This window comes from Polyodon spathula, chromosome 12, assembly GCF_017654505.1.
Source record: "Polyodon spathula isolate WHYD16114869_AA chromosome 12, ASM1765450v1, whole genome shotgun sequence".
Classification (NCBI taxonomy): Eukaryota; Metazoa; Chordata; class Actinopteri; order Acipenseriformes; family Polyodontidae; genus Polyodon; species Polyodon spathula.
Genome location: NC_054545.1, coordinates 38120007 through 38147591, shown reverse-complemented (window position 1 = coordinate 38147591; position 27585 = coordinate 38120007). Strand labels below are relative to the sequence as shown.

The following is a 27585-nucleotide window of genomic DNA, read 5'->3' as shown; positions in this document are numbered from 1 at the left end:
TGATGGAAGGTAAACGAGTGAGATTCCACATCTGGGCTGCTGAGGCGGAGGGGTGGAGGGGAGGAGAGGGGAGGGGGTCCTAAAAGTCCTAATTGCTCTGCTAACGTAATTAGATACATGCGCAGTGCATTAGTATATCGCTGAGTCATATTTCGATGGTAAATAAAGTAATATAATGGTTGGATATTATGACGTACTCAACAAAACAAAATGCTCGATTCTCTAAATTAGAAACGTTAGCTGAAGCTAAGGACGTTGCTATCACATTGCAAGAGTGCATGGTATGTATAATATACCGCTGGTTTAAATCACTTTAACATGTACGTGTTGGTTTTGATGAAATGCATTGGCACTGGATGGAAAAAACAGGGGGTTTGTTTCCATAGCCCTGCAGTCGTTTCAGTTGAACAAGTTGGTGACGATGACAGGTTCCAGCCTCCCGGGATCCAGCGTGTTCCTCATGCAGTTTACCAGGGTCCCAGCCTCCCGGGATCCAGCATGTTCCTCATGAAGTTACCAGGGTCCCAGCCTCCTGGGATCTAGCGTGTGTGAGCTGCAATCCAGCATGTTCCTCATGCAGTTACCAGGGTCCCAGCCTCCTGGGATCCAGCATGTTCCTCATGCAGTTACCAGGGTCCCAGCCTCCTGGTATACAGCGTGTGAGCCTGCAATCCAGCATGTTCCTCATGCAGTTACCAGGGTCCCAGCCTCCCGGGATCCAGCGTGTGTGAGCTGCAATCCAGCATGTTCCTCATGCAGTTACCAGGGTCCCAGCCTCCTGGGATCCAGCGTGTGTGAGCTGCAATCCAGCATGTTCCTCATGCAGTTACCAGGGTCCCAGCCTCCTGGGATCCAGCATGTTCCTCATGCAGTTACTTCACTTGTGTTTTCAAACATCATCTCAAAGGATTACAGCAGCTTTAGCATTAGACGCCCATCTGCCCACGAGGTTAACTTGCACTATTAATCAGAATCAGATGGGGTTTCCAGTCGCAAGATGTGCAATTGCCTCATTAGCTTCATTAATCTGCTGAAGACTTTGTGGATATTCCATTAAATGATAAGGGCTGCTGCCCCAGAAGAGGCGTTTCTGTAACTCTGACAAGACACATTAATACAGTATAACTCCCCAAGGCTCTCAATGTTAACACCTAATTAACATTTGATAGTCCCCTTTCACAGCTCTGGTTTTTAAAAAGATTTATACAAGTGGCTATATCATAGAACTGGCCACATGACAGCTTTGAGCAGTTTGAATTTGTATCTGGGCTTGCCTGAGGTTGAATCAGTCTGCTCTTGTAACTGGTTGACTAACCCTTTGGTTTTGTTGTGAACTGAATCGAGTCTGTCCCAGTCTGGCTGGCTTTTACTAACCCTGTATCTGTATCTTCATTAAAAACGAACATCTCGAACTTGGACGCAGATCCCAGCTTCTCACAGAGTCTCAAAAGTATAGTTTGCTGCTTCAGTCCACGTGTGAGGAGGGCTGTCACGCCCTGTACAGTGACAGTGTCCATTAATTACATGTGCAGTGAAGGCAGTGGTTTGGGATAGAGAGCTAAACACAAAACATGTAATATTGAGACTATTGCAAATATGAAACATTTCTAATTATTCAGAACCTGCTTAACAACGGACCTGCCTTTTAACACGGCACTCCTGCTTAACAACGGACCTGCCTTTTAACACGGCACTCCTGCTTAACAACGGACCTGCCTTTTAACACGGCACTCCTGCTTAACAACGGACCTGCCTTTTAACACGGCACTCCTGCTTAACAACGGACCTGCCTTTTAACACGGCACTCCTGCTTAACAACGGACCTGCCTTTTAACACGGCACTCCTGCTTAACAACGGACCTGCCTTTCAACACAGCATACCTGCTTAACAACGGACCTGCCTTTCAACACAGCACACCAGCTTAACAACGGACCTGCCTTTCAACACAGCACACCAGCTTAACAACGGACCTGCCTTTCAACACAGCATACCTGCTTAACAACGGACCTGCCTTTCAACACAGCACACCTGCTTAACAACGGACCTGCCTTTCAACACGGCACACCTGCTTAACAACGGACCTGCCTTTCAACACAGCACACCAGCTTAACAACGGACCTGCCTTTCAACACAGCACACCAGCTTAACAACGGACCTGCCTTTCAACACAGCACACCAGCTTAACAACGGACCTGCCTTTCAACACAGCACACCAGCTTAACAACGGACCTGCCTTTCAACACAGCACACCAGCTTAACAACGGACCTGCCTTTCAACACAGCATACCTGCTTAACAACGGACCTGCCTTTCAACACAGCATACCTGCTTAACAACGGACCTGCCTTTCAACACAGCACACCAGCTTAACAACGGACCTGCCTTTCAACACAGCATACCTGCTTAACAACGGACCTGCCTTTCAACACAGCACACCAGCTTAACAACGGACCTGCCTTTCAACACAGCACACCAGCTTAACAACGGACCTGCCTTTCAACACAGCACACCAGCTTAACAACGGACCTGCCTTTCAACACAGCATACCTGCTTAACAACGGACCTGCCTTTCAACACAGCATACCTGCTTAACAACGGACCTGCCTTTCAACACAGCACACCAGCTTAACAACGGACCTGCCTTTCAACACAGCACACCAGCTTAACAACGGACCTGCCTTTCAACACAGCATACCTGCTTAACAACGGACCTGCCTTTCAACACAGCACACCAGCTTAACAACGGACCTGCCTTTCAACACAGCACACCAGCTTAACAACGGACCTGCCTTTCAACACAGCATACCTGCTTAACAACGGACCTGCCTTTCAACACAGCATACCTGCTTAACAACGGACCTGCCTTTCAACACAGCACACCAGCTTAACAACGGACCTGCCTTTCAACACAGCACACCAGCTTAACAACGGACCTGCCTTTCAACACAGCATACCTGCTTAACAACGGACCTGCCTTTCAACACGGCACTCCTGCTTAACAACGGACCTGCCTTTCAACACAGCACACCAGCTTAACAACGGACCTGCCTTTCAACACCGTACACCTGCTTAATACATCAGATTGACAAGCATTTGCATATCAAGTAAATATATTGGTTTAAAAATACATTACTATTAGTACAATTTGTGATGGACCTGTCAGGAGACTTCTTTATAATAATTTTTATATAGCACCTTTCATAGTGGACCACCAACACATTGCGCTTTACAAGATATGAGACTAGGGCGTGCGGATCAGATTTGAGCAAGGTCCCTGCTGATTAGAAGCCTGTTTCTTTAACCGCTGGACCACACAGCCTGCTCCTTATGTATTAGCAGTTTGGTTGGCAATTCAGCCCTGTTGCCTCTTTCTCTCTATCGCTCCCCAGTGGCTATTATATTTACTGCATCGATGTAACAGTCATTTAAATGTGTGTGTATAAGGTGCAATATTAACGCCCAAAGTACATGAAAAGGGCTCCTTTTGATAAAGAACCATACTATTACTAGCACATCTTAGAAGTGTGTTTGTTGTGTGAAGATGGTCTATACGTAATGCTCAGTGTGATACACTTTTGCTAAAATCATTTTCATTTGTCTCTATGTTGTGGTTTGCTTTGCCATCACAAACAGAAATGCGAGTTAGAAACTTTTTTTTTTATTATTATTCATACAACACCGCCCTCAAGTGGAATAACTGGGACATTACACAACATGCGTTTAAATATAGAGAAGATACAGTATACAGGGCATAGAATTGCTATGCAACCAAATCGAACAAACATATTGTTAAATGTTAAATTGTTCAAATACAAAAATCAGTCTTGATTATTTATTTATTTTCTTCTCTAATTTTGATGTAATGAACACAAAACCCATTCAACAGATTTCACCTGCATGTGTTAAGACTCAGTTAATTGAGCATTATGCATCTTGTAAAGCGCTTTGTGATGGTGGTCCACTATGAAAGGCACTATATAAAATAAAGATTGATTGATTGATTGATTAACCCAGTACTGCTTTTATTCAATAAACAATTGTGTTACACAGTTACCTCAAGCTGTGCAGCCCACACACGCTGTATACCAGGAGGCTGAGACCCTGGTAACTGCATGAGGAACATGCTGTATACCAGGGGGCTGGGACCCTGGTAACTGCATGAGGAACATGCTGTATACCAGGAGGCTGGGACCCTGGTAACTGCATGAGGAACATGCTGTATACCAGGAGGCTGGGACCCTGGTAACTGCATGAGGAGCATGCTGAATTGCAGCTTACACACGCTGTATACCAGGAGGCTGGGACCCTGGTAACTGCATGAGGAACATGCTGGATTGCAGCTCACACGCTGTATACCAGGAGGCTGGGACCCTGGTAACTGCATGAGGAACATGCTGGATTGCAGCTTACACGCTGTATACCAGGAGGCTGGGACCCTGGTAACTGCATGAGGAACATGCTGGATTGCAGCTCACACGCTGGGACCCAGGAGGCTGGGACCCTGGTAACTGCATGAGGAACATGCTGTATACCAGGAGGCTGGGACCCTGGTAACTGCATGAGGAACATGCTGTATACCAGGAGGCTGGGACCCTGGTAACTGCATGAGGAACATGCTGGATTGCAGCTCACACGCTGTATACCAGGAGGCTGGGACCCTGGTAACTGCATGAGGAACATGCTGTATACCAGGAGGCTGGGACCCTGGTAACTGCATGAGGAACATGCTATATACCAGGAGGCTGGGACCCTGGTAACTGCATGAGGAACATGCTGTATACCAGGAGGCTGGGACCCTGGTAACTGCATGAGGAACATGCTGTATACCAGGAGGCTGGGACCCTGGTAACTGCATGAGGAACATGCTGGATTGCAGCTCACACGCTGTATACCAGGAGGCTGGGACCCTGGTAACTGCATGAGGAACATGCTGTATACCAGGAGGCTGGGACCCTGGTAACTGCATGAGGAACATGCTGTATACCAGGAGGCTGGGACCCTGGTAACTGCATGAGGAACATGCTGGATTGCAGCTCACACGCTGTATACCAGGAGGCTGGGACCCTGGTAACTGCATGAGGAACATGCTGGATTGCAGCTCACACGCTGTATACCAGGAGGCTGGGACCCTGGTAACTGCATGAGGAACATGCTGGATTGCAGCTCACACGCTGTATACCAGGAGGCTGGGACCCTGGTAACTGCATGAGGAACATGCTGGATTGCAGCTCACACGCTGTATACCAGGAGGCTGGGACCCTGGTAACTGCATGAGGAACATGCTGGATTGCAGCTCACACGCTGTATACCAGGAGGCTGGGACCCTGGTAACTGCATGAGGAACATGCTGGATTGCAGCTCACACGCTGTATACCAGGAGGCTGGGACCCTGGTAACTGCATGAGGAACATGCTGGATTGCAGCTCACACGCTGTATACCAGGAGGCTGGGACCCTGGTAACTGCATGAGGAACATGCTGGATTGCAGCTCACACGCTGTATACCAGGAGGCTGGGACCCTGGTAACTGCATGAGGAACATGCTGGATTGCAGCTCACACGCTGGATCCCAGGAGGCTGGGACCCTGGTAACTGCATGAGGAACATGCTGGATTGCAGCTCACACGCTGTATACCAGGAGGCTGGGACCCTGGTAACTGCATGAGGAACATGCTGGATTGCAGCTCACACGCTGTATACCAGGAGGCTGGGACCCTGGTAACTGCATGAGGAACATGCTGGATTGCAGCTCACACGCTGTATACCAGGAGGCTGGGACCCTGGTAACTGCATGAGGAACATGCTGGATTGCAGCTCACACGCTGTATACCAGGAGGCTGGGACCCTGGTAACTGCATGAGGAACATGCTGGATTGCAGCTCACACGCTGTATACCAGGAGGCTGGGACCCTGGTAACTGCATGAGGAACATGCTGGATTGCAGCTCACACGCTGTATACCAGGAGGCTGGGACCCTGGTAACTGCATGAGGAACATGCTGGATTGCAGCTCACACGCTGTATACCAGGAGGCTGGGACCCTGGTAACTGCATGAGGAACATGCTGGATTGCAGCTCACACGCTGTATACCAGGAGGCTGGGACCCTGGTAACTGCATGAGGAACATGCTGGATTGCAGCTCACACGCTGTATACCAGGAGGCTGGGACCCTGGTAACTGCATGAGGAACATGCTGGATTGCAGCTCACACGCTGTATACCAGGAGGCTGGGACCCTGGTAACTGCATGAGGAACATGCTGGATTGCAGCTCACACACGCTGGATCCCAGGAGGCTGGGACCCTGGTAACTGCATGAGGAACATGCTGGATTGCAGCTCACACACTGGATCCCAGGAGGCTGGGACCCTGGTAACTGCATGAGGAACATGCTGGATTGCAGCTCACACGCTGTATACCAGGAGGCTGGGACCCTGGTAACTGCATGAGGAACATGCTGGATTGCAGCTCACACGCTGTATACCAGGAGGCTGGGACCCTGGTAACTGCATGAGGAACATGCTGGATTGCAGCTCACACGCTGTATACCAGGAGGCTGGGACCCTGGTAACTGCATGAGGAACATGCTGGATTGCAGCTCACACGCTGGATCCCAGGAGGCTGGGACCCTGGTAACTGCATGAGGAACATGCTGGATTGCAGCTCACACACGCTGTATACCAGGAGGCTGGGACCCTGGTAACTGCATGAGGAACATGCTGGATTGCAGCTCACACGCTGTATACCAGGAGGCTGGGACCCTGGTAACTGCATGAGGAACATGCTGGATTGCAGCTCACACGCTGTATACCAGGAGGCTGGGACCCTGGTAACTGCATGAGGAACATGCTGGATTGCAGCTCACACGCTGTATACCAGGAGGCTGGGACCCTGGTAACTGCATGAGGAACATGCTGGATTGCAGCTCACACGCTGTATACCAGGAGGCTGGGACCCTGGTAACTGCATGAGGAACATGCTGGATTGCAGCTCACACGCTGTATACCAGGAGGCTGGGACCCTGGTAACTGCATGAGGAACATGCTGGATTGCAGCTCACACACTGGATCCAGGAGGCTGGGACCCTGGTAACTGCATGAGGAACATGCTGGATTGCAGCTCACACGCTGTATACCAGGAGGCTGGGACCCTGGTAACTGCATGAGGAACATGCTGGATTGCAGCTCACACGCTGGATCCCAGGAGGCTGGGACCCTGGTAACTGCATGAGGAACATGCTGGATTGCAGCTCACACGCTGTATCCCAGGAGGCTGGGACCCTGGTAACTGCATGAGGAACATGCTGGATTGCAGCTCACACACTGGATCCTGGAAGGCTGGGACCCTGGTAACTGCATGAGGAACATGCTGGATTGCAGCTCACACACTGGATCCTGGAAGGCTGGGACCCTGGTAACTGCATGAGGAACATGCTGGATTGCAGCTCACACACTGGATCCTGGAAGGCTGGGACCCTGGTAACTGCATGAGGAACATGCTGGATTGCAGCTCACACACGCTGGATCCTGGAAGGCTGGGACCCTGGTAACTGCATGAGGAACATGCTGGATTGCAGCTCACACACTGGATCCTGGAAGGCTGGGACCCTGGTAACTGCATGAGGAACATGCTGGATTGCAGCTCACACACTGGATCCTGGAAGGCTGGGACCCTGGTAACTGCATGACGAACATGCTGGATTGCAGCTCACACACACACACAACTCATACACAGCTCTCTCCCACACACACAGCCCTCAGTAAACCTTGCAGTCAGCCTTTAAATACCTTCTCAAATAAAGAGCACAAAGTTGTTTCTACTGTACAAAGGTGGTTTATTAGAAACAGGAAGCAACCATTTGTATGTATTTCTATGGAAGAATATGCAACACAGCAACCATATCTCAAGACAGCACATACAGGGGGTGTTGTAATACCTTACAAAAAACCCTGAAAGAAAAACACATTTCCTGGGACTGCTGTAAAACAATACAGGATTCTATCAAAATAAAGCTAATCTAGCATGTACTGGACGGCATAGGAAATTCCTGATTCCACTCCTGCAAAGTTGAAGATTTTATCACCTTTAACAGCAGTATTTACATACAGGTTTGCACCAAGTTTTACTGTGTTTTAAACAACCGCTGCAGTTATTTCTTAATACTTGAATGCCAAATGTTCTCTACATGATTTTGGTTGAATGGATTTCTGTATAAAGATAAAATCAAGTGGACACAATGAAACAGCAGGGTGGCAGTGCAGTAACAATGCATATACATGGACTGGTGCAGTAACAATGTATATGCATGGATTCTACATGGTTACACTGGTGCAGTAACAATGCATATACACGGATTCTGCATGGTTACACTGGCTCCAGTGCAGGTAGCAACACAAGCTGGGGGGTGAGGGCTTCCTTGGAAATTGAGTAAAAAAACAAACCATCAAGTTGCTACTTTCAAAGTGAAAAGTCCCTATACAGAATATCTGCAAGTGTACATGAAGCACTGTTCACTTGAAGCAGTTGTTTTTTGTTATTACGAGTGTGTATTTGAGGTGATTGTGCTGCAGTAAAGTTGTTTTAAACCTTAGTCCAGCACAGGAAACAGTGCCACTTCATTCTCTTCCTAGCACAGGTTCAGGGATGGCAGGACGACTTCTATTGCCTAGCAGCTTCTCTGACAGCAGATTTTAGTGCTACAAGCTTGATTAGCTCCAGTGTACAGGGAACACGTGCAGGTGTGTCTTAGAGTCGTAGTGAAACCAGAAACGGGTCACAAGGCTACGCAATAGGAGTATTTACCTGCATCCCTGCCTATTGCTGCATTGGTCTCAGTGCTCTTGTCTTTCACATATCGATACAGCGTTTCCCTGTTCAATGCAGCTCCCCCTGTGCTTTACTTCAACCAAAAAGTAGCACAAGTGATGTGCAGATTAACCAAGAGCCCAACCCACCCTCCACTGCCTTGTAACATGCTTTAACATGGAAACAAGTGAGACCCGAGCGTAGTATTTTCAAACCAGGTAGTGTTAAGATTTTCACATTGTAATAAATTAGAACAGGATGGCATCTGTTCCCCTGCTTTCATATCGATGTTCTGAAACTTACAGTATTAAAAAAAAACAATGTCACTAAAATAAAAATGAAAGTTATATAAAAGACACAAATAGTTAGTAGCGCAAACATAGCTTAGCTTTAGGGGACACAAGAACAACGCATTCAGGAATTTGAAAACATACACACGTGTGAATACATACATAGCTCTCTGTGTAGAAAACAAGCATGAAACATGTGACCATGTGCTAGCTCTTAAATGAGGCGTGAGCAGCACACCCTGCCCCGAATCAAGATATTCAACAGGTCAAGCAACCCCTCACTTCCACAGTGAGTCTCAGGAACATGCCATCCTTCACTGGGACAGTAACAGATCTATCTAGATTGTGCAAAGAACACCACATTTCCCTAATTTTGTAACACACTTCTATTAGCTGCACACTCCCAAATCAATTTCATTCTGGTTTTCACACCAGTCTTGTATCGTATGGCTTTGTTCTCTTACTTTACAAGAACAGATTTTTCATTTTCTTTGTGTTTTGGCACACAATCATATCACTCACGTGAAATGTTTTCAAAATAAGTTAGCTCCAAAAATGTTTTCTTTCCCCACTGTGTAGGGATACGACATTTTCCTAACCAAATGCTTTTGCATCATTTAGAATTTGACATATATAATATCTACAGCTAGGTCCAAAAGTTTTGCATCACCCTACAGAATGAATTAATTTTGCTTCCTAAAGCTGAATGAAACCTGCTGAATAATGTTATTCTAACAAATTGCATTACATACCATTTTGTAGTCATCAATATACTTAATGAAAAAATGACAAATTTGAATAAGGTACTTCTATTATGGCTTCCGGAAGACACTTGCGGTATCATTTTGTAGTTTGTTTGATTACATGAAATAAAAATGTTCATTAGTTTTTTTTAAATGTCTCAGTCCTAAAACTCAAGGTAATGGAACACTTTTGTCCAAAGCTGTACGTATGCATGTGTAATATACATCGTAGCTATGGTTTTGAATGGACATGCAGTCTTGAGGAGGGAGGTCTGGCTGCCTGCAATGCACTCTTTCTCTCCATCATGCTGGGTGTGCATCCCAGCAGTTATTCAAAGCAGTAAAGAAAGAGAAAGGCACACACTTATTCCAGCGCTTTGCTGTTTTCTGATTTGTGCTCCAGCCGGCTCTTGTTGCTTTTCACCATGTAGATGAAGTAGGTCAGGGTCTCCTTCTCGTTCACAGGGATATTCCTGAAGTGGCGACTCACAGTCTAAAGAAACACACACTGAATAATGAGCCTTCAGCATCAAGCCCTCCGGAGCAGACTGCAAACACACTCACTTAAAGACAATAAACAATTCCCATCACCACACAACCCTTTCTGTCTCCCCTCCACCAATAACACACACACACACACACACGCACAGAGTACTACTTGACAATGTGAGTTTTATAATAATAATAAAAACAACAAGAATAATAATAATAATAACTATGACATCTGTGAAGCTGGGCATTTTACTTTGCTATTAACAAAGAACTACAGTACATACAACACAGTTGTATCTGAACACTAATTGGATAAGCTGTTGACTTCCACTCTATTAATGGTGTGCAGATCACATTACAACATGTCTGGAACTTTCAAAATCCTTGGGAGCACTCCACAACTGCAGAATAGGTTTGATTGTTCAGCAAACCCCCTAAGGACTCAGAAACAGGCTGGAAACACTGAAACATCAAAAATAACTGGAAACACATGGCCGACCGCGAGTGCTCCACCTGCTAGCTGACAACTGAAAACTACTAGTTAGGATCAGTATTACTATTCAACATTTCACTCAAAATTGCAGCAGTTGAACCGCAACAGCAAGGTTTTTAATTTGATTTGATATATTACTGTGCAAGAGACAAACAGTTTTGTGTTGGTGTTCAGACACATAAGAGAAGTCCATTGCCTATTCCACACCCTGCCTTTTCTTTTCCAGTGCAGCAGTGTCTGGATTAGAAACTGACAGCGAGGCTGGAACCTTTGCAAGCACAGGTCAGAGCAGCAGGACATAATGCAGTGGAACAGGGTGAACAAGGAAGATGAGACAAGCACTCAACGGCTTTGAGAGTCAGCTAAAAACACATGAAGCTGTACTGGAGACTTCAGAACAAATGCAATGCAAACAGTAAAAAAAAAAAAAAAAAAAAAAGGATGATCAATAAAACAGCATGAAGGCATTATGTCACAAGGTCTCTTTGCTGGCTACAGTGTTAATGTGTCAACTCGCAGCCGAATCCTGCAATCCTCAATGAACTACACCTCCAGTCTCTGTAACTCAGTCCAGCAACTGCTTGGTAGGAGTCAAATATGAAATGAAGGAAACAAGCATGCAGTCATAGCTGACCTGGGTGTATTTCACAAATGAAGTCTTGTTTTCCCAGTTTGGTTATTGCATTTATTCCTTTCATGTTCAATTATTTTAAGCCCCACCCCCCTCCCTAACTAATTAGTAGCTGAGTAAGGATTTGAAAAGCCTTTGATTGTTATTATATAGACTCTGCATTTTCATTTGATTCCGCCCTGCTTGTTCTCTCTTTCCTTTATTGGAAATGTCATGACTTGACTTTGTGTTTGTCGTTTGGATGCAGCGACACTGAACACTGTACACTGAGCTTACTGATTTTCAGAAGAAACAAGCCTGCACCAATAGGAACACTGAGGGTGGAGCTGGCTGGGGCTTCATTTAGCTCATAGCAGCCTGTTAACCTTTGGGGAGCAGGAAACAGATGTTTTCAGAGACAGTTTCAAATACATTCATATAGTCCTGAAGTCCCAAAGTGACTTTCTGCAGAACACACTGCAAATCAAAGGAAGCCTGAGCGCTCAGAGCACTGCACGCTGCTAACTAGCTGCGAGTCATTATTAGAACATGCTTACTAGAAATATATTAGCTAGTCCCTAGAAAATGAGAATGTGCTCCTTTCTTCAAATCAAACTGCATATGTCCATAGTTTAAATAAGTGCGCTATAGTATTACTTGAAACTGTTTCAGTACTAAATCCATTTCCAGAAACATACCCCTAGTATCACTAAATTACAAGTTTCAGTGCTTTCTGCTATATAAAGAAATAAAGAAAGAAAGAAATAAAATGCACATATCGATCACCATGCAAGAGACTAGTCTTCTCTTTTCAGTGGAGTCACTGGATCTTTCTTATACTGCAATAGCTGTCTGCTGATGTGAGGCATTATCTGTGCTAGAGCTGTGTACCAGTCTGCAAGCTTGAAACGGCTCCATTAAACAAAGGCAGGTGAACAATGTAAAATGAACCGTACCTCCGCCAGCTGAGCTTTGTTGAGGCCAGGTCTGGTCTGTATCTTGTAATGCCTTTTGTAACGGCGCAGTGTGTTCACCTGCAGCTGAAACAAATCAACCTGGAAAACAGACAATAAAACCCACTGGCTTATCCAGAACAATGCTGCATTCATACAGAGCAACACAGGGCTGCGATAAAGACTGCTTCAGATTCATTCATGTGTGTCCTGCTGTGAAGCTTTGAATACATGGGCTCAGTACTGTTTAAAAAGACATAGAATTCAGGATCTAGCTTCACAAAGCACTGCCAGCACTTAGCAGGCTGCTAGTTAGCAATCTATCTTTTTTTATCGGTTTGGAAAAACAATATTTTAACATAGAAAGATAAAGTCGAGTAGAAATCCGCTCAGCGAGTCTGTATGATTAAAGGAGAAAAGCGTTATTTTCTATTTGTGGAAATGAACTGAGCAGAATGCTTTATGAAACATGCCCTGGGTGTTGTTGCTGAAAACAGCTACTCGCTGAATGAAATAGCAGTGGTGCTGGACCTGCTGCTCACTGATTGGCTCAGTGGCTGCTGTGTCACTTCTAGGCTGCTCATTGATTGGTTCAGTGGCTGCTGTGTTACCTCTGGCACTTCTGCATCGTGGTCTGGAGATTCCCCCCCGTCATCGCTGGTCTTTCTCTTTCTCTTGTTGCGAATGCTCTGGATGAAGTTCTTGTGGAAATCACAGATATACAGATGCCTCACCTGGAACACATGTAACAGAGTCACGTTTTAGTGAGAGAACTTTATATTTCGTTTTTAATGTATTTTACTTAATCACATTATTTATTTTTACATTGATCACTGACTATTATATTATTTTGTCACACTTTTGCGTTGCACAAGAGAACAGCTCTTTTTTTAAACAGCATCAATAATGAGACTTCAACTGAATAATCTATAAAGTGCACTGATTGGTGGAAAAGTAATCGGACACACCCGATAGATTTAAAAGGCAGGTGTCCCTAGTTAATTTCAAGCTGCCTGCCTGAGACTGCGTGTTCCGTTTAAGGTTCTGGTTCCTGTGCTGACATCGTGCCTGTATGTGTTGGCAACTGTTACTGCGTCTGTACTGCAAGCCTTCACAAGAGTGCTGGGTCTTGCTGATCTTGCTCTGACTAATGCCATGCTTGGAAAGAGAAAGCGGCATAACTAAGGGAAACGAGAAGAAAAGGATGATTGGACTGAACTCCTTCAGGACGATGGACAGGCGGGCCGGAACCTAAGCACGTAGATAGCAGTCTTTGTGTTTTATTTGTTACTTTTATTTCTTGTAATTGGTTTTATTTATTTTAACTACTTGCCTTGTCTTTTAGTGTTTGTATTGTAATTGTTCTATTAGGGGATCTATACTAGTTCCTAATTCTAGTGCCCTCTAGCACCCCTGCCTGTAGTGGGGGGTACCAATACTACACATCGACATCTGCACTCAGAATTAAGGATACAATTGGACAACTTGTGTAGGCTAAAAGCACAGAGTAGCTGAGGTGCCTGTAATAAGTGGGATTGAGCAGCGGTCAGTTAACTCTTAGTTGCCAGCCCAATTTTTACAGGGAGGTTCAGGGACTATAAGAATTTGTAAAAGAATAATACTCCCATTGGTTTTTAGTGTTATTTTGTATTTTGATTTAAACGTCCTTGTATCCCTCTGAACAATAAAATAAAAACAAAGATTGTTTATATGTGTTGTCTCCCTCTTGCCTAATAATTCCAGTGCCAAATAAAAAAATTTAAAAAATCAATTTTATCTTAATCTGAAGGTGGTGCCTTTTTTGGCGTAGTACAGCTACCACTTAATATTTTAGGATCATCACGAAAAAGAAAGAAATACAACAAATATTAACACACAAGGCTATGGGGAAAAGACCACTTGTTTTTTTTTATATAAATTTGCTATAAAATTTCAAGGATGAGATGTTATCTAATGATTGTGTGTGGACCATCACATAGAGAAAGTATCACGTTTTCCAGACTAAACCAGGTCATTAATTCTTACTTTTTAATTCTTACTTTTTTAATTGACATATTTTAAAAGGGGTGTGAATTTGCATGCAGAACGCAATTGCTGCGGTATAACTGGAATCCTTGGCATTCTGGTCCAGCGAGGTCAGCAGCAGGACACTCCAGTCTATTCCATGCCAGCTATTCTTTTCAACACTCAGCTCGGCATTCCTGCGACGGTTTTTTTTGTCTCGGTCCCACTACTAGCAGCTTACACCAAAATGGAGCTTCCTTAGCAACCGCCCTTAAGAGGCGTGGCGACCGGGATGACTTCTCAACGCATTCTGATACACAAACCAGTCAGCTAATGTAGCGATTCAGGCTGGTCGCACGAACTAGTCATGTGCAAACTATTCTTTTATTGACTGTAGATAATACCGAATCTTACTTCTTAAATTGAAATAAATTAATTCATTTTTTTCGTATGAATCTGTATTTTTTTATATATACAAAGGAGATATTCAAGGAGAAGGCGTGGGGGCAGGGTTTGGGTTAGTTAGCCAACACATGTATTTACACTGACAGGAAATAAAGTTAAACATCCTGCTGGCGCTCTTTGCAGTCATACCGCTACTCAGCTTGCCAAAAGTACTCCCTGCAAAGCACACAAAGGTTTGATGTTCACACACACACACATTAAAGATACTCACGCTTTTGTCGATGTCCAGTTTAAGTTTCTTCTGCGAGATGCTTTTCTGGATCCGCTTGCTAAAGGAGGCGTTCCCGGCTGATCGGCCACAGCGCTCCCCGTCCTCGATCAGACAGCAGCTCTGGCCGTAAAACGGGGCAACAGGAGGGCCGTCGTGGCTGTCCTCCTCGGTACTGAACCCATTCATCTCTTCTCTTAATTTCTAACGCTTTACTTCGCTCGAATCTTAAATGCCGAGAACCTTTAAAAGGCCACTTAATATTGTTTAAAAAAAACAAACAAACACAGTCAGTGTATGTTGTATTACGATACTTGCGGTCTGTAGTGGCATTAAACAAACAGAAAATTAATATTTAAGAGCTGTAGTCGATAAAACAAACAGTAAACAACACTGCACACGAAGTTAAGCAAACAAGGAGTTTACATTTAAAAAGTAAGTCCTCGCCACCAATTAAAACAATAACACTCTACAAGGTGCGATACAATGTTACTAAAAATACAACAGGCGAGCTAAGAATCGGATATGTTATTATGAGACTAAACCGGAGGACTCTCGCTCAGCACGTCATTATAACGATGTGCCGGCACTCATCCAACACAGCACGACGCCAAACTACTCAGCTGTGAGCTTTCGCAAAATAAAAGATTAGCTAAACCTGCGTCCTCCAGCACGAACCACAATACACAGCAAAGTTATAATTAACACATTTCTGCAAATAAACCGTGGCAAGCAGCGCGCAATGTAAATGCAATGGTGTACAAATAAAATACAATTTAATCTGAAATGCACTTTTTTTTTTTTTTTTTTGCTACTCCGCCACCGGTTAGAGAACGAGAAAACGACACTGCAATTCAATGCCAAGAAGGACTTGACATACAAATGATACTACAATCGCCCAGATCCTTCAGACATTAAACAGCGAGGATAATCCTCCGGTGAACAAAAAAACAAAAAAAAAACAAACCTTTAATTTAGTTTTTAAAAACCGGTACAATTATTGCAGTTAACTACATTCAACTGCGATACAGTTCACAGCAAACGAGTTTTTACAATGAACATGTCCTGGTTGCGGAAGTGCCTCCCCTCCAGCCCCTATTGGGTAATTTGGAAAATGGATGGGCGGTACCGTCCGAAGTGAGTTTTGCTATTGGAGGAATGCGTTTATCACTCACACAGGCCGTTTTACTTCCTGGATTAGTGCTCGTGTTTGTGTTTTAGTGAGAGGATGTGCAGGCAGACTGGGCATGCGGGAAGATTCCAGTTTCACTGCACACTTCCTAATTTCAGTTTCGCACAGATCTATAACCGTTCCCTCTCTCTCTTTGTTTTTAAAAAGAACACCCCTTTACGTCCACTAATTTTTGTTTTCAAAAGGAAACACAAATGCGTTTTAAACAGGAAGTCAGACAGACAATGTACACGTTGCATGCTACACGTTTCAGTAAAGACAAGACGTGTGTTGTATGTTGTGTCGTTGGTGTGCAGTTATGACTCGTAGGATACAGTGCTGGCATTCAAATATGGTTCATAGTGAGGTTATCAAGCTTTAGTTAACAGGGCTATGTGTAGGAGAGACTACCCATACTGGAACTATATATACAGTACTATACTGTAAGCACCCTTTCTGTGCCTTGTTTCTAACCACTGGGGAAAAACAAAGCTGCATACACTGAGACGGAACCGTCACATTACAGCATCCAGAATACCAAGTATTCTTAGAAGTGGATTCCACTGACCAATAAGAACCCTTCACAGCACCTGTCATCACCCCAGAGCTGCAGCAGAGGGCTGCCACCTGTCTCTGTGCTCCCTGGATCATGCTGGTTTTGAGGAAGGTGACCCCTGACATTTCAGTATGCCTTCAAGGGCACAAAAATATCTTGTTTTTAATCTTTTAATCTTCACCTCATTGACTATACTGCATTGATTATACAGCATTGACTATACTTCACCTTATTGACTATACAGCACCTCATTGAGTATACAGCATTGACTATACTTCACCTCATTGAATATACTGCATTGACTATACAGCACCTCATCTGACTGGATCTCTGAGTGAACCCTCTTACCCATTGCATGACTGTCACAGGACCCTTCCTGTTCATGGTCAGACCTGCTTTGTCAAAACTATTTTAATGCAGCTGGAAGGTACAATCATTTCAGAATCCAAATCCATTCAAACAAACACATGTCAATATATAAAAGACACTTTAATTTACAATCTCAGCAAAAATATTATACAATTCTCATTTAGTTTTACAGTTTGTTAAATATCGAAGTACATTTTTACAGTTATCTAAAAGGCAGTTTAAAAAAAATCAGAAAATTTGAAGTTACAAAATATCTACTTGGGATCCCCGTTCAGTGGAAATGACAAACCTTGTATCTCAAACTTTAGGGTTACAAGAAGCTCTTCCCCCACATGGACCATAATGTTTTACATTGTAAAAAATATTGTCAATTCTTCCCCAGCAGCAACATTTATTTTTGTATTGGTCCAGAAACAAAATGATCCAACATGTAGGTTATTTACCAAGCCCCTTTAATCCCATAATAATTCAAAGCGTTTCTTTTCCAAGCCCTCTGTCAAGTGAAATGTGTTTGCAAGGAGGCAATAAAATCCACTGCACTGTCAATAAGAACACGTTACAAAATATAATGAAAAATGTCAGATGTATAACAATAACATGGGGATTCTCAGCAGACAAACAGACAGGAAGGCAGGCAGGCAGGCAGACAGTGTATTTGTGTAAATTAGAAACTGAATGCAAGCATCTTTGGTATTTCAATTTCTTTCCTCTCATTTACTTATGGATGACATTCATTCATTAATTCTTTTCTCTGCTTGCGATATTCAATATTTATTCATACAAAAAGAATACCTTGTTTGGCATGGAATGTATTTCCAGGGCTGATCAGCATCAGTGCTAATGTATTCATTCAGTCTCATGTAAATGTGTTTCAGTAACGTGGAGAGACAGCGCGCCGCGTGTAAGCAGCATGTGCGCGAAACAATACATTCGCTAGCGGAGGAAAAAATAAATAAATTCCAAACTTGTTCAAAGCGTAATGTAAAAAGAGAGTGGAATCTCAAACTAGCAGCAGAGAAAGTCCAAAGATAGCCGTCACAGTAACCAGCAACAGACCTTCAAATGAAACAAACTGAGAACCATCAACCCTTCCATGCATGAAATATTGAAAACAAGGGAAAAAGTCTTTTGGACACACAATAAATGGGGGGGTGCACCTGGCTCATATGAGGCTATCATGCATGTGTGTCTTCCATATGTCCCCATATACAGACTAGAAGAGTTTGTTATATATCTGTCCCCACTATATGAGGTGGCAATTCTGGACATTGTTAAATAACCCCTAAAAGCCAGTGCTAGCTTTGCAACAGCCCTGGTCAAATGTGAAGCAGCACACACAGCCATCTAACAAGGTGCAGCAGATGAGAGAGGTGGAGAGAATGCTATGACTGTACAGTAATGCTGGGGCACTTTTACAAAGCATTATTTGTTCCTGATCATTTTGGTTAAGTGGAGTTTTCTCTTCGCTGTGTGTTATTGCACACTGCACAGCCTGATTTATTGCAACAATTCTCAAATGCTGAAGAAGCTGCTTTCTGGCGATTCCGCACCTTTGAAATTTGATTTTAAACTGTTTTCAATAAATCCCTTTATTAAACTGTAGTTCTAAAGCTACAATATATTACTCTAAACCTAACAAACAGGCTTTTTGAAAACATTTGTCTGTTTTGCCCCGCAGTAATTTAGAAACAATGTGTTATTTATTTCCTCAATGAAAACACGTTTGCACATTCAAATACACTGCAGCTTTACCACCAGATCAGGAACAATCCCTCCAGGAATACGTGCGCTGCAAGGTACTGGAATTCCATTCAAGTTTAACATTGCAAGAGCTCCTGCATAAAATAAAACAACATCTCCCTTTAACATTTACAGCAATGCATTTCAATCAAAACAATAAAGTACAAGTTGGACAAGCCACAAGAGAAGAATTGCAAAAGGCACCCTTTTGTTTTAGTGCAGAACATACCCTCCAAGTTCACTGTAATGCATTCAATACAAGAACATCATAAAATGATGTGAAATTAAATTTCAATTCTTAAGTGAAGTGCGCCATTTCATAAATCTGCCTGCTCTTTGATTGCTAGAGTGCCTTCATGGTTTCTTTCCAAAGGGATCCCTGGTATTAAGTTTCAATTGTGCTTTCAGCAATTACATTTTTTGTGCAATTTGGCAAAGTATCGAATGTGTCTGTCTTTGTTTGGTACCGGTTTGTCTCTGTCATTGCCCTGCATGGAGGACACACAATTCTAACTCACCAAGTCTACAACATTACTCCAGCCATTCAGATTTCAATACTGGACAGCAGTGAGAGGTTTCACCCAACTTTTCAGTTTTGTTTTCACATTCAAGACAATGTATATCTAGCCTGGCTTGCCCATTGCATCAATAAAATCACTCCTGAGAAATATCCCTTCTAACCATTATTCTTCTTATAAAACCTTTAAAAAAATACCCAAGTTAGCCCTGGCACCCCTGTAATAAACTCTGTACTGGTAAGAAGTGAGAGCGTTTAAGTGTCTCTGTTGAACTCCTCCAAGACCGTGGAGTTTGTTTTCTCAAAGAGCCAGTGCTGTGTCTGTGATGTAGAGTCACAGCCTCTCATGAAGACTCGTCTCTCTGGCCCACTGCAGTCCAGGCAGCTGTTTGTGATCGGGTGATAAATACTTCTGTCCTGGAGAGAAAGTTCAGCATTCATTAGGTTCAGGTAGACCCTTCAGTCCTGTAGGAAGTACCAAGGTAACATCTGTAAAAGGACAGTGCTAACGCTAGATATGCCTGTGTAGAAATGGACCGTCATTGCACTAAGCTCTTCTCAACATGATGCTGTGAAGGTGCAGCTCTGAAGTTCTTTCCGAGTCCTACCTTCCTGTATCTCCACTGCTGGTTGCCCTTCATCCCGTGGCAGTCGTACAGCGTGACGGGGCTGCTGTGTGAAACTGCGTCGAGGCAAACCTTCTTCACATGCAACGGGTCCCCCAGCCGGATATCTTCACGCCAGCCAAACGTGAAGACCTTCAAAGCAGAGGAGGAGGCTCGTTAACTCTCTTCATCTGTCATGTTTCACAGGGTTTCAATGCAGCCGCGTGGAGCACGGGCACTTTATACTACGACTGTGCAGCATTGCACTAACCATTGTGTAACACGGAGACACTGCATTGTATTAACCACTGTGTAACATGTGGAGAGACTGTGGTGATATTTAGAAAACTTTAACATGTGCTGAAAAGCCATCACAAGACTGCATGTGTGCAGCACTTCATTGTCTATGAAACGGACTGAAAAAAGGTTGAATATGCCATCCAAGACCAGAGCCTAGATTTGCACTGAATTATTTTCCTCATCAGTTCTAAACGGTCAGGCACAACTGTAAACGTTTGCCACTAGGCGAATGTTTAAGCTCTAACCTATTAGAAGGGATGGAAATAATACTCCTATTGCATAGCTGTTTCACCCATTCCAGGTTTCAATACAAGCCTGATTACCTGTCTGTGATTCCACCCACCCTCCCCTCTTCCTTTGAGGCAGGATTCCAGTCTGATGGGGGAGCCCGAGGCGCTGTGCTTGCTCTCCACACACAGGCCAGTGCCTATGTTGCGGATCTGGAGAGGAGCAGCAAATACATTCAGTTGAGCTACTTAAACACATGACTTTACCCTGCTGAGCCATTTCCATGTGATCAAGGACCAGCGGCAGGGCTCTGAAACCAGTTCATACCAGAGTAAAACTGGAAAGAAACTACTGAGTTGCTGGAAAGAGTAGCAGAAGAATTGTTCTGAGCATTTTAAAAAAAAAAAAAATCCCTCAGAGAATTTCTCTTTGCATTTGCACTTTCTACAGTATATCATGTGTGTGTATTTCAGCATCTCTTACATTAATATTGTGCTTTTAAAGGTGGCAACGATCTTCTGATTTTTCTCCCTGGATTATTTTAACAGTACACACCTTTACAAATCACCATCTTACAACCCAGTAGAACTACCCCACTGTTCTGGGCACGTAACTGAAGTGTGAATGTGTTTCCCACACTCCTGTTCTTTACTGTGTGTGAATGTGTTTCCCACGCTCCCCTGTTCTTTACTGTGTGTGAATGTGTTTCCCACACTCCCCTGTTCTTTACTGTGTGTGAACGTGTTTCCCACGCTCCTCTGTTCTTTACTGTGTGTGAATGTGTTTCCCACTCTCTTGTTCTTTACTGTGTGTGAACGTGTTTCCCACGCTCCTCTGTTCTTTACTGTGTGTGAATGTGTTTCCCACGCTCTTGTTCTTTACTGTGTGTGAATGTGTTTCCTACGCTCCTCTGTTCTTTACTGTGTGTGAATGTGTTTCCCATGCTCCTGTTCTTTACTGTGTGTGAATGCGTTTCCCACGCTCCGCTGTTCTTTGCAATGCCTGCCCATGCTTTCGCTATGGGACACTCCTGTAAGGGTCCTGAGTTACCTCTCCCCATGCCGCTGCCGGAGGCTCCACGGGTGGGTAGTGCTTGGGCAGATCCCAGGCCACCTCTGTCATGAACCACTTGAAGTTTTTACAGTTCAGGGTCCTCCTGAGCTGCTTCTGCGTGCTCACGTCCCCAGCAGAGAGGTGTCTGTACTCGGGCCTGCGCTGGTAAATGTACTCTGCATACTCGTCCATCCACACCTCGGCCACACGCTTCAGATTCTGTGAAATGCATGAAAAACACTGCCTGTGATTAACAGCAGCGCCTCCATGGCTCTCACAGCATCCTAGGCTTGCCTGGCCTATTTCCAGACAGCATAAGCTGCTGCTGCTTCAGAAATGCCATGGGATTACATGCAACCAGGATTGAAGCGTGTCTGTAGAGTTGATAGCACAGGCTGTACTCTTGATAGAGCTTTCATCTAGGGATGGGTCGGTATACCGGTTTAGGTACATTACGGTATTAACACTGTTACTTTTATTCTACACCGAAATTATCGGAATTCATGCTTCTTCTAAATAAAGCGATAATACTTGCAGCCTTAGCAAAGTGTCTGAGGAAGATCTTTTTGTGAACTGATACTGTATTTTGATAATGGCTTTGAAGGAAACGGTCAACGACACAGAATACACGTTTCAATTGCTGTGTTCTGTTACCCAGAGCTTGCTGCGCTGGCTGCAATTGTCTGCTGTCTTTCTGACCTCACACGCAGCTTTTAGAGAAACACCTTCTCCAAACCTTGCAGCACAGCACACATTTTCAACGCGCTATATTTGTCTGGATTATCAAGTCAGTTTAATGTAATAGATAAACATTAACTTTATTATAAAATTATACATCACTTATCACAGATTAGTCTTTCTTTATTTGACAACTTGCATGATGTACTGTATACCATGATATTAAGGTTACCACTGTATTTTTTAAAAGATTATCATACCGTGCAAATTTCATACTGTCCTAGCCCTACTTTGATCTGCAGGGGTTTATCAACAGGATGCACCACAAACAGAGGCAGTCCGGCAGAGGGTGCCACTGTCTGGGGACATGACCTTATTTTAAATGCAAACTGAAGAAACTTTGGCCACTTAGTTTTAAAGGCGCCGTTTAATTCCTTTCTATGCACTGTCTCAAATCACTCTATTGCTGTGTTTGTTCCCGGATTGGATATCTGCATAACAGTGCAACACTAAACAGGAGTTTCAGCTAGCCTCTGCTCAGGGGAGTGAGAGCAGCAGCACACAACAGGGAGTGCAGATGCACTGACATTACCTGCAGAGCAAGCCTGCCAACAGCACCAGACACAGCCTGTAATAACAGGTGCAACATGGGGAGCCAGCATCACTGGTCCCATTCACACTGCATCCCTGACACATCAGCACCATGCATTCATAAAAACTGCTTTGAAATTAATTAAACACACTGGCACTACAGCGAGCATCCTGTCTGTTTTAATAGAACTGTAGGAGCGTTCTCAATGTGAACCTGCTTCACTATTCCTGAGCAGAAGCACAGTTCCTCTCAAGTCGAGGAGGAGATGTGGGTCCTTTCTTTGTCTTTGAAGAGCTCCTTACAGAAACACAAGCTTCTTCAAGCCTCCCGTTGCTGCTGTGACAACGCCAGACATGAATGCAAAGAAAAATAATTGCTTCAAGAGAAACTGCTTGCATAATATGGCAGGAAAGGGGGGGAGCTTCACCTCTCCGTCAATCAATGCAAACACAGCTTCGTCTAGGAGTTCAATCTCAACTCTGCACAGCTTCGTCTAGGAGTTCAATCTCAACTCTGCACAGCTTCGTCTAGGAGTTCAATCTCAACTCTGCACAGCTTCGTCTAGGAGTTCAATCTCAACTCTGCACAGCTTCGTCTAGGAGTTCAATCTCAACTCTGCACAGCTTCATCTGGGAGTTCAATCTCAACTCTGCACAGCTTCGTCTGGGAGTTCAATCTCAACTCTGCACAGCTTCGTCTGGGAGTTCAATCTCAACTCTGCACAGCTTCGTCTGGGAGTTCAATCTCAACTCTGCACAGCTTCGTCTGGGAGTTCAATCTCAACTCTGCACAGCTTCGTCTGGGAGTTCAATCTCAACTCTGCACAGCTTCTTTACAATGCGTGTCTGATGAAACAGGATCTCGACATGAAATCTGTGCCGCTCCTAATCAGGCGACGCTAATTTAGCGAGGAGCACATGTACAAACTTTACCACTGCGGTTTTGTGTTTGTCCGACTCCAAAAAAAAAAAATCAATTGTTTTCCTTTTGTACTTAAACAAATCAGAGGTCTCGCTAAAGAACAGACTGATTGAACACAAGCCTTGAAAACATTTGACTGGTAAATACTGGCCTTACCCTGGCCAGGCTGACGCCCCCAGGAACCTTGTAGGGGACGTACTTCCTGTAAATGTGCCCCACCCTGGAGCAGGGGATATCCTCCATGCGGCCACCACACATCCACACCTGCAGAGAGCACACCAAGAGGACAAGTGTAATTGGGACCGGGCTGCGCTTTCTGTGTTAGGAATGTAAAAGCAGAAACTCTAGCGAACCCCAGAAAACCTGCTGGAAACCCCTTCTAAAAAAAGACAGGGCGTCGATTTCTGCATGTCTGGAAGAGGATTAAAGACTCTCACCAACATGGGAATGGACTTTAAGAGACACATTCCTGGGATGTGATGAGGCATTACTCAACGTCACGCTGGCGATCACAGCCATTTATCATGCTGTACAAAAACGAGGAAAACGCTCCATTTTAATTAAGAGAATAAACCAGAGCCAAAAACCTACCCGTTTCAGCTGTGCATGTCAGAGCCCGATGAACATGACGCCTTCACTTCGAGGATGCAGACCTACCTTGAACGAGATCTCATACTGCTCTCCTCCCCAGATCTCGAGGCCAGTGTCGTAGCCCCCGAGTTCCCAGAACCACTTTCTGTCAACAGCAAACAATCCCCCGGCCATAACAGGGGACCTGCGGAAACAGAGAGGAGAGCTCTTTAGTGAGAGACCCAGTGAAAACACAGAGGAGAGCTCTTTACTGAGAGACCCATTAAAAACACAGAAGAGAGCTCTTTACTGAGAGACCCAGTAAAAACACAGAGGAGAGCTCTTTACAGAGAGACCCAGTGAAAACAGAGGAGAGCTCTTTACAGAGAGACCCAGTGAAAACACAGAGGAGAGCTCTTTACAGAGAGACCCAGTGAAACACAGAGGAGAGCTCTTTACAGAGAGACCCAGTGAAACACAGAGGAGAGCTCTTTACTGAGAGACCCAGTGAAAACACAGGAGAGCTCTTTACTGAGAGACCCAGTAAAAACACAGAGGAGTCAGCACTCACATATCCGACCCTATAGAATGTTAACTTCAGCGATGGTTAAACTCACGTGACGCAGATCTGATTATTTCATTGTGGCCCATTCCATACCTTGTCCGTTTTTCAGGGAACACAAAAAAGACGTCACAGTTCACTTGCAAATGAAAATGCACAAAAGCAACTAAAGATCACGGATTAAACACAGTATCTAAAACTATTTAATGATTAACTGTTACATTACCTACATTGTTTAGACTGCATTTTTGTCGGGTGAAACTGGAGGAAGCACTGTGTAACTGCACAATAAAAATAAAAAGCGCAGAGTGTGACGGATAATCAAATAAATTGTAACACTGAAGAGCTGGGCTTTGTATGAAAAAACCGGTGAAGGAGTCGGAAATCGAGTGTGACGGGCAAGTGCATTAATTTGTTACATACACACACACAAAGACGGTGATTGATTTTATTCTTAACACAAGGGCGGGAAAACGCTGGCCGTGTATCTGGGTAACAGATATCTGAGTGCTGACTGTAGCAGTAATTTAACAAATAACAAGATGGGCACAAGAAGATCAGCATAGCCATTCTTTGACAAAGGCAGGTAATTAAAACAGCATTGCAAAGACAATGCAAATATGCCTTCTTAGTTAGAGATGCAGAGCTTTGAAATTGTCAAAATAATTCTTCATGATCATCAACCACAAGCAGTCAAAGCACAATATAGCAATTAGGAGCAATTAAATGAATCATCAAAGTGTAATAGATATTGTGTTTTACAATTTTCAAGAGCCCTGTAAAACAAACAAATGTTTAGAAAGTAATGAGAATTAGTTCCTGGCAAAATATTGCTGTCTCTCTCAGGCCTGTTTGCACGGTGCTATTAGAGCAGTCATTAACACATTGCTGTCTCTCTCAGGCCTGTTTGCACGGTGCTATTAGAGCAGTCATTAACACATTGCTGTCTCTCTCAGGTCTGTTTGCACTGTGCTATTAGAGCAGTCATTAACACAATGCTGTCTCTCCCAGGTCTGTTTGCACTGTGCTATTAGAGCAGTCATTAACACAATGCTGTCTCTCCCAGGTCTGTTTGCACTGTGCTATTAGAGCAGTCATTAACACATTGCTGTCTCTCTCAGGCCTGTTTGCACGGTGCTATTAGAGCAGTCATTAACACATTGCTGTCTCTCTCAGGTCTGTTTGCACTGTGCTATTAGAAGTCATTAACACATTGCTGTGTCTCTCAGGTCTGTTTGCACTGTGCTATTAGAGCAGTCATTAACACAATGCTGTCTCTCTCAGGTCTCACTGTGCTAGGTCTGTTTGGTCTGTTTGCACTGTGCTATTAGAGCAGTCATTAACACAATGCTGTCTCTCCCAGGTCTGTTTGCACGGTGCTATTAGAGCAGTCATTAACACATTGCTGTCTCTCTCAGGTCTGTTTGCACTGTGCTATTAGCAGTCATTAACACATTGCTGTCTCTCTCAGGTCTGTTTGCACTGTGCTATTAGAAGTCATTAACACATTGCTGTGTCTCTCAGGTCTGTTTGCACTGTGCTATTAGAGCAGTCATTAACACATTGCTGTCTCTCTCAGGTCTGTTTGCACTGTGCTATTAGAGCAGTCATTAACACATTGCTGTCTCTCTCAGGTCTGTTTGCACTGTGCTATTAGAGCAGTCATTAACACATTGCTGTCTCTCTCAGGTCTGTTTGCACTGTGCTATTAGAAGTCATTAACACATTGCTGTGTCTCTCAGGTCTGTTTGCACTGTGCTATTAGAGCAGTCATTAACACATTGCTGTGTCTCTCAGGTCTGTTTGCACTGTGCTATTAGAGCAGTCATTAACACATTGCTGTGTCTCTCAGGTCTGTTTGCACGGTGCTATTAGAGCAGTCATTACCACAATGGGCACTAAAACCACTTCCAATACGAATGGAAAATTGCTTTTTTTGAGGTCATCATGCATTTGCGCCTTCCATATGTCACCATATAAATATAAGAAGATTTTTTTTATCTGTCCCCATATGAGGTCGCCATGCATGAATTCCGGCAAAAAAGTGATGCAAGAAAAAGAGGATTCGTATATATTCTGACAGAACTGAAGCATGCCATAACCCAATGGTGACAACAGAATAACAACAACCAAGGAGGAATAATGGACGAATATCCCGACTGTGTAAATTTCCATTTACATTAATCTCGTGCAATTCTGAAACAGCCATTAAAACTTGTCTTCTTGTTGAACTGTCTATGAATTAAATTAGCATTGTAAAATGTGTGTGCCTCTCCCAATACTTTGACCTCTGAATAATGGTCAAAACAACAATAACAACAACAATAATAACAGCACATGAGCGCAGAGCGCGCGTCTCTCTCCACTCACTCGAAAGGCTCGCTGGGATCACTGTTCTGGATCTCCGAGGGAATGGGGATGCGCTTGTAGTACATCTCCCAGTCGAAGGCTCCTCGCATGGCATCTCCTGCCTGGGTTTCGTAGCCGAAGTTGTCGTGGTCGATCACATCAATCATGGGACACACAATCGTCTTCCGGTTTTGGGCTATCCTGTCTGCAGTCAACAGAAGGGGGTGGGGAAGGTACATGCTGAAGTTTTCAGAAGTGATCTTGGTAGAAAAGTAATATACGTGCACACAAACTAGACTGAGCTGGGCTACTCT

The 27585-nt window shown here is 44.1% G+C and overlaps 2 protein-coding genes across 6 annotated transcripts in view; both read right to left on the bottom strand.

The window, feature by feature from the left end:
• Window positions 1–9929: 9929 nt before the first annotated feature.
• LOC121323849 (histone deacetylase complex subunit SAP30L) lies at window positions 9930–16121 on the bottom strand. The gene is made up of 4 exons (XM_041265127.1): window positions 15064–16121; window positions 12995–13117; window positions 12387–12485; window positions 9930–10328 (listed from the first exon to the last, which is right to left on the bottom strand). The coding sequence occupies exons 1-4, from the start codon at window positions 15247–15249 to the stop codon at window positions 10200–10202; spliced, it is 537 nt and encodes a 178-aa protein (XP_041121061.1). The 5' UTR covers window positions 15250–16121; the 3' UTR covers window positions 9930–10199.
• A 1138-nt stretch (window positions 16122–17259) lies between these two features.
• LOC121324349 (polypeptide N-acetylgalactosaminyltransferase 10-like) overlaps window positions 17260–27585 on the bottom strand; it is a 32982-nt gene continuing 22656 nt past the window's right edge. For 4 of the 5 annotated variants that reach the window (XM_041266087.1, XM_041266089.1, XM_041266088.1 and 1 more), the window contains 7 exons: window positions 27293–27476; window positions 24448–24565; window positions 23947–24054; window positions 21597–21818; window positions 20642–20758; window positions 20022–20171; window positions 17260–19830 (listed from right to left, as the gene is read on the bottom strand). In XM_041266087.1, the coding sequence (XP_041122021.1) occupies window positions 19669–19830; window positions 20022–20171; window positions 20642–20758; window positions 21597–21818; window positions 23947–24054; window positions 24448–24565; window positions 27293–27476 (1061 nt within the window). In that variant the 3' untranslated portion in view covers window positions 17260–19668. Of the gene's footprint in view, window positions 19879–20021; window positions 20172–20641; window positions 20759–21596; window positions 21819–23946; window positions 24055–24447; window positions 24566–27292; window positions 27477–27585 lie in introns of all 5 variants that reach the window. The other variant, XM_041266090.1, reaches the window with a different exon arrangement.

What these genes read in the sequence shown, in the direction of transcription:
- LOC121323849 (XM_041265127.1), bottom strand. Translation starts at nt 15,249, where the DNA reads ATGAATGGGTTCAGTACCGAGGAGGACAGCCACGACGGCCCTCCTGTT. An exon ending in ACGATGCAGAAGTGCCAGAG is followed by an intron (nt 12,486 to 12,994) that starts GTAACACAGCAG and finishes TCTGTTTTCCAG; the next exon opens with GTTGATTTGTTTCAGCTGCA. An exon ending in ACAAAGCTCAGCTGGCGGAG is followed by an intron (nt 10,329 to 12,386) that starts GTACGGTTCATT and finishes GTGTTTCTTTAG; the next exon opens with ACTGTGAGTCGCCACTTCAG.